The 7,500-nt window shown below is 39.9% G+C and overlaps 2 protein-coding genes across 3 annotated transcripts in view; one reads left to right on the top strand and one right to left on the bottom strand.

Annotated features, from left to right (window-relative positions):
• The window catches only part of LOC137994661 (uncharacterized), a 24,152-nt gene that overhangs the window by 14,085 nt on the left and 2,567 nt on the right, over window positions 1–7,500 (top strand). Inside the window, exons 4-6 of one of the 2 annotated variants that reach the window (XM_068840268.1) lie at window positions 1,801–1,922; window positions 3,371–3,431; window positions 4,968–5,022. In XM_068840268.1, the coding sequence (XP_068696369.1) occupies window positions 1,801–1,922; window positions 3,371–3,431; window positions 4,968–5,022 (238 nt within the window). Of the gene's footprint in view, window positions 1–1,800; window positions 1,923–3,319; window positions 3,432–4,967; window positions 5,023–7,500 lie in introns of both variants that reach the window. The other variant, XM_068840267.1, reaches the window with a different exon arrangement.
• The window catches only part of LOC137994660 (uncharacterized), a 2,784-nt gene continuing 546 nt past the window's right edge, over window positions 5,263–7,500 (bottom strand). Inside the window, exon 1 of the mRNA XM_068840266.1 lies at window positions 5,263–7,500. This exon is cut by the window's right edge and continues 546 nt beyond it. Coding sequence (XP_068696367.1) covers window positions 5,876–7,390 — 1,515 coding nt within the window. The 5' untranslated portion in view covers window positions 7,391–7,500 and the 3' untranslated portion in view covers window positions 5,263–5,875.

Here is a 7,500-nt window from a genome sequence, read left to right as displayed (position 1 = left end):
GACCTATATAACGCGCGGAGTTATGGGTATCTAGGAGAGAGATCCGCCATGTAGTATAGCATCGTGTAGTGTTATTAAAGTTGTATTTATCCAAGCTTTAAGTGTGCTTTTAATAGCCATCCGGTTGTGAAAAGGTTACACTTTGGATAATAGGCCGTCGAAGTACGGCTTGTGACCCCCTGGTTTGGTGCCAGGTCAAAGATATATCTTTTGTAAAACAAAACGTCTTATGAGATACAGGGCAACGATAATAGATTTTTTTCCAGATAAACGCAACATCATCCTTGCCTTACAGAAAAGGTGTCAACAAGAACAGTAAGTTTTACAACCCCTTCATATGATCCCTTTAACCGGGAAAGGCATGAAGTAAAAAAATAGTCCTCTGTCCATACGGAAAGTTTAACCTCGGCACTGATATGAAAAAGTCACAGAGCGCAGAAATAAAATAAATACCGACGCACAACAAATGCGTCATAAAATGATGAGGCGATATCTCGGAAACCGAGCCAGCCCGACCAAGTAACTGATCTCATCACAGACAGTATAATCCCAAATCAAATTTTAGATATACCGTTTCACAAGATAAGGAGTGTTTTTCTCTTGCATCGGAAAACTGTGAAATTTTCCCTGAAAGTAACACTTTTGGCTGAGCATTCTATTATTTTTCGGAGCACCATGATCCGAAGATTTTTGGTTGGAAAATGTCTATCCCTATGAATCTCAGCAGTTTGACCCTTTCAAGTGCATTAGGAGATGTGTTCATACTTTTTTGATGCGTTCGTATTTAATCACACGAGCGAGAAGTAAGCGCTTTCATCGCAAAGTGAACTCCAGATGTTTTCGTTGATTACCGGCCGCCACATTGGTGGACTTTGTAAAGCTGCGTTAAACGCTTCCACAAATAACTCAGAAACGATGAACCGCACAGACCTGAGAATTGCAGAGGTGGTTAAAAGATTTGTTTCCTACAAAATTCCAAAGTTCTTGGCCTTTTTTTTCGTTCAACGATTTCGAATTTATTTTCTTGTTGCGTGATAGTGTAAACAATACGAGAGAGCGAAATGAGAAACAGACTATCATACCGCACATCTTCATTCTTCCATTCGCGCATAGCACAATTATTGCGCTTTTGACCTCAATCCGGCCCTTGCGTTTCAAAGAAAAATGTGTTCTTCTCCCAATTAGAGAGCTGCCTCGTTCGTTCGCTTCAGGCTCACTCATTGCGGTAACAATAAAATTCAGGTATGGTAAGCATGAAAACCCGTCGAGTGACCCTTTTTATATCTAAGTGACAAAGAATAATCAATTATCCCACCCTCTGTAATCAGGACACCTTCAGGCCCGGATCAACTCATTAGTGCGCGTCTGTCATGCTTGACTTTTGTGCCGAAGCATCAGCTGGAATGCTCGTAAGATTAGAAATACCACAAGCTTGATATTATTATGTCACAAACCCGTTTATTGTGTTGGCAGTACTTTGAAGGTAAGCGTCACTTGACCACTCGCAGAAACAGCTAACAGCTTCAGAGTTATGGGTCGCATTAATGGTAGCTGTTAAGAACAATTACGAGTAGACTAAGGCAATTGAGTAAATTTACCAAATTCTCAAACGAATCAACTCTCTCCCTACCAGATGAAACAAAATCACCTTAGTAATCTGGATTTCCAAATGCACAACAGCCTGTTAGCAATTCCCTTATTAGTAATGTGAAATAGTAATAGGCTATTTCTCCTCCGTTATTTTACTTTTTTTAGTAATCATCTTTTTACTTTTACTTAAATGTGTCCCTTTTCTTTCAGATATGCATGTGGACTCTCACAGAAACTTACCAAAACGTCGGAATTCATAAGACATCCACGTTTACGATTATCCAGGGAACTAACGGATCTTCAACAGGTTTTATTGAATATCGCAACGAAAGGTAGAAACTTGAAATAAACATTATAAAAATGTTCACTTACTCTCGGGTTTTAAAGTATTTGAAACAGCTCAAGCCTTTGAGCATTTACCATCGCAACCATGCTTTTATAACATACCAAGAGTATTCTTTGCAGACCTTCCCACGCTTCCTACAGTGAATATGACCATTAGAGTCTCACTGGTGTGACGGGGTCTACTGCGAATTCTCTTTTTCAACTCTCAGAGTTTTTTAATACTATGCACTGTCATGGAAGGAAGGAAAAGGAAAGGAAAGGAACTTCATTTAAGTGTGTAGTCGTTGTAGCGCTGAAGCACTAATTGGGGACACTGTAAATTGAAATTAACAATTAAAACAAATCGAGTCAATGTTGGTTTTTGAGGAGAGGAGAAACCGGAGTACCCGGGGGAAACCTCTCGGTGCAGAGTAGAGAACCAACAAATTCAACCCACATATGACGCCGAGTCTGGGAATCGAACCCGGGCCACATTGGTGGGAGGCGAGTTCTCTCGCCACTGCGCCATCCCTACACCCCGAGTCCTGCCCTCTTCATTAATAGGGAAATCGTTGCTGACGTCACTGTTGACTCTTTGTAAAATGCGTATATCTAACTGCGAAATGAAGCAAGTTAAGATTTTGGGATGATCGCATCGCAGCTATGGCAGTCGTGTAGGATACTTCAGCAGTAGCGTATTTCCAAAATCTGCACATCCGTTGTCCAGCACAAAAAACGTCCCTTTGAAGACGTGAACTTAAGATATCACACTAAGCAGGACAAATTAGTTGGCTTATCGTGATATCAAACTAGGGTCGATCTAAAACTAAGAAGTCAACCAGTTAGTATCCTGTGTGATTCTGATTATTTAACGTGCAAGATTCTGGAGCTATAAGCTAACATGGAAGTTTGTAATTATTATCGTTACCTTCATCATTTTATTAAATCAGTAACACGACTATCTCCAGGAACCGAAACATCTTAATCAAAAATCTCCGTTTTAAATTCTTACCACATTAATATGTAGTCTTCTTTTTAAGTCCCAAAGCACTTTTACTTTTTCATTCCCGAGGACGCCTTCGGGTTTATGTTGAAACCATTTTTCTGTGTTTTGTGAATAATACTTTTCACATAGTTTCGAATGCACTATCCTGATGAAGTAATTGTGTCTAACTCTAATATTATTTATTAATTTCTACCATTGAGGTAAACTAGTAGTACTATTATTATTATTATTATTATTATTATTATTATTATTATTAGTAGTAGTAGTAGTAGTAGTAGTAGTAGTAGTAGTAGTAGTAGTAGTAGTAGTAGTAGTAGTAATAGTAGTAGTAGTAGTAGTAGTAGTAGTATCGTTAGAGATTTTGACAACGGCCAGTTAACAATAAATGAAAATTTTCAGGACTTTTAATGAATGGACCAACATAGTTTACCTGGTTTGTGACCGAAACAGGAAGAGCGCCAATTCAGCCTCCTTCAGAGTGATCACCGAAGACAATGGTAAAAGCCAAAGGGTAGGTAAAGTTTGATACGCCAGGACTGATTTTAACTTTCTGTTTATATGGCGCGAGAGAAAAAATAGAAGAGAGTAAAAGTCAATATACAAAGAAAGAATAAATATTTTTGGCTTTTTGAAATACTCGCTTGCAACAGTCAAAGAGTTGATTTCAAATAAGCAACATGAAAAACTTGCTAGAACATGTTGCATCAACATTTCAAATTTAGCGCTAGCGGGCCTTACTGTGGAATAGCACCCGCTAAATTAGCCAATCATAGCGCGCGCTCTATTTCAGGGCTATAATAAAAATCTGTGATGCCACGTTTCCCCTCAAATTTTGTAGGATTTTCGTTGCCATGTGCTAGTATTACTCCAAATTTGCTGATGTAAAACCTATGATACAACTGGCTGCCGGTACAAATTAAAGCCGGGTACAATTAGCCCGAAAAATACTTTGTGGAAACGACACGAGGAAGAGCTTCGATCTAGACTCATACACTGTAACTCCTGATCAGTGTTCTGATGTAATTCGTGAACCTGAAATCCCCGAATCCGCGGAGGGCTTATCGCCTTTACTGCGGGAGGTGTACCTATTCCCTCACCACAACCACCTTCGCCGAAAGAGACTGAAGTGGAGTAAGCTACTTCATCAATCAGCACTTCAATAGAGAACTAAGAAGTTAAAGCCACCAAGAAACCTCAAGATTCAGTTTCACTGCACGTCCGAACATAAACCTCCATCTACCTCACCTTAGAAACCAGTGCGAACATACTCTTCAAAAATTTGCCGGGAAACCTCGCCAACTATTTTATTGAACCTCCAAACAGCGTTTGCGTATTTTTTACGACTGATTTTTAGTTTTAGGGCGGTTTTTTATTATGATTTCAGAAAAATGGTATATTTATTATATCTCAGTAATAGTATACGTTTCCTCGAAAAGATTTTGTGCGATTGCCGTTGATTTCTCCTCGGGCGTTTTGCTGTGCTGATCTACTAGAAACCGTAGAGTTATGGTTTAGTTTTCCTTATCGCTCCCAACTACATGTCGTCCTTTGGACACATCGGAGCGCGAAAACACGGTATTGTGTAATAGTGCCACTAGGGTAATGCGGAGAAAACAGAACTGAATTTCATAAATCCCGAGTCTTGGACTTCGCGTTTGTTCTTCGTAAACCTTCTTTTCTTTTGATGCGGTAGTATAAAATACTCTTCAAATACTGAGATGAGTTGTTGAGTTCATATTTAGTGAGAATAGCCTTCAGCCGCACGCAGTAAATTTCATTCGGTTCAATTGGCTGGACTTTTAAATGGAAACTTAACTCCACTCTTTACTCAGCTTTTAATGGTATAAGAGACACACCGTCTACTTTCGGGTTTAAGATTTCTTTCATCACACACCTTCTCAGAATTTAAGCAATACAAAGATTAGCGATGCAAAAATAGTAAACATTGCAAAAATGATGATGATGACGATGGTCACGATTAAATGTGTCATATAGTATTATGGAGAATTTTCCTGAACAGATTTTTTAATTCTTCTTTTAACTTAAGATATTCAAGCTTCGTCATAACTGCGCCTGCGGTGATGGCTGTCCACTATTGAATAGTAAGTGAAACGATAGCTCTTGGTATTTCGCGTAATTTAACGAATTTTACAAAAGGCTTAGCGCTTAGTCTTGCCCAAAGCGATTGAACTTATTTCGTCAACATACACTGCTCAGCGCGCTTATAGTGTTCTTTATAAGCTGACGAATTTAAACTTAAAACTATAAAAGTTAGAGATAACAAGTTAAACCGACGTTTCGGAGTAGACATCACTCCATTATCAAGGTAAAAATGTTCTATGATGCTAAAATTACAGTATTAAAAACGATTGACGCTAAGAATTAACATAATAAGCACGTGCGAAATTGGCTATAAGAATACTTTAGCACGAATGGAATCCGATTGCACATTGAGGCTAGGCTTAAGTGTTCTTATAAATAACATTTCATACACTAAGCAATCAAATTTGTTTTTACATTTTTTGAGCACCTCAAAGCGTTTAAGCAGGTCCCGAGGGATCGACCCGTGTGCGTTCTTATAGTGTCTGGCAATAGCCGAGGACTGTTGCTTATGTCCCTTTACACGATTGTGTAAATGTCCGCGTGTGTAGCCTACATAACCTTCATCACAAAGGTCACATTGAAATTTATATACAACACACTGCTGATTTATGATCGGCGGCTTTGCCTCTTTCACTTTCAGTTCCTGTTCAATTTTTCTGCTGGTAAATACAGGCTGGATGGTTTTGTTTACTTTCAGGCTCAAATCCTTAAGTTGTTTTTTTACAAATTCTGCTGAGTTTTGGTCTTTAAATGGCAAGACTACTCGAACCATGTTATCCGTCTCTTGGGCTGTTGATAAAGGTCGCGGTTGGTCGCAGACCTTTGAGTCAACAAAGCGTTTGATAGTGGAATTTACGAGTACTTTAGGCGTGAGAAAACTGACTTCAAACGGTCACATTCGTCTGAGAAGTGTGACCAAGAAGAAGATAAACGGTGTGCTCGATCGAGCATAGTTCTCAGCAAGCCATTCTTGTACCGATTGTCAACATTGCTCTGAAAATGCAGAAGGAGACCTGAATTCGTGGGTTTTACGTAGACCTTTGTCTCTATCCGGGGAGATCGATTCAGTAACTGAGTTCCCAGAAATGGCAACATACCATTGCTTTCAGTTTCCATGGTGAATTTTACGGATGAATGTGCAAGGTTTAATGTGTCTAGAAAGCTAGATGCTGCCGCCATATTCGGCATGATGGTCAGGGTGTCGTCTACATATCTTCGATAGAACGAAGGGAGTTTTCCTTGTCGTTCGAGGTTTTCTTCGATTGAGGTCATGAAAACATTAGCGAGCAAGGGGCCAAGGGGAGAACCCATGGCCACACCATCAGTCTGTTCATACAAGGCTCCATTGAATTGGAAAAGTTGTTCTTTTGTAGCTACTCTGAGAAGGTCAACAAGGTCCATTTTCGTCAAATTCAAGTCGTACGTTACGTTAAACCAATTGTTGGTGAAAGCTCTGTTCGCGAGTATCTCTATCGTTTCATCCAAGGGTACGTTTGTGAACAGGGAAGACACATCATACGAAACCAGAATGTCACCGTTTGCTATTTCCATGTTTTGAATTTCGTTCGTAAATTCAAATATGTCAGATATTGTGTACCGATTCAAAGACAAAGGCTTAAGTTTAGTGTCAAGCCATTTAGCCAGCGCGTAGTTGTATGTTTGCTTTGCTGATAGAATAGGGCGCATCGCTAAGTTCTCCTTGTGTGTCTTTGGTAAGCCATATAAATGGGCTAATCTGGAGCCTGTAGGGCACACAGTCTCCGCAATGGGCTTGGGCAGAATTCGACGGACAGTAGAGTCTAAATCTTTTTCTTTCTTTAGAAGAGGGTGGTAATAAGTTGGTGGTCTACCTCTACTTGGAGGCCTTTCCAGGGAAACAGGCCGAAATTTACTTGCGTTATTGATGGAAGCTTCAGATAATAGGCGTAAATATTCGGACTTGTCCATTACGACCACTCCCGAACCCTTATCTGGTTTGGTAATGATGATGTCGTCGCGACGCTTCAATTGTTCGATGGCAAGCAGGAGTGTCTTGGGAGGTTTGTGTACTTTGCGCTGGATGTAGTTCAGTGCTACGGATCGTAGGGTTGCGGCCGCCAATTCTTTCAAATCATCACTTCCAAGATGAGGTTCAAGACACCAGTAAACCTTCTCGAAGCTTGCTTTCACTTCAATCGGTGACACACGTTGTGGAAAGGCGAATTTCAAACCCCGACATAAAACCAGTTTCTGGAAAAAAGAAAGTTCGTAGGACGATATGTTGTGAATATGCTCGTCCACATCCGTTTCTTTGTAGAGTAATCTTGCGATCTTCTTTGTATGAGTGCTCATTACCTCCTGATAGTATTTGTTTCTGAGGTTTACCATTGTGCCCAAGAGACGGATAACATGGTTCGAGTAGTCTTGCCATTTAAAGACCAAAACTCAGCAGAATTTGTAAAAAAACAACTTAAGGATTTGAGCCTGAAAGTAAACAA

Source organism: Montipora foliosa, chromosome 3 (genome assembly GCF_036669935.1).
Source record: "Montipora foliosa isolate CH-2021 chromosome 3, ASM3666993v2, whole genome shotgun sequence".
Lineage (NCBI taxonomy): Eukaryota > Metazoa > Cnidaria > Anthozoa > Scleractinia > Acroporidae > Montipora > Montipora foliosa.
This window is presented reverse-complemented; position numbering and strand designations above follow the sequence as displayed.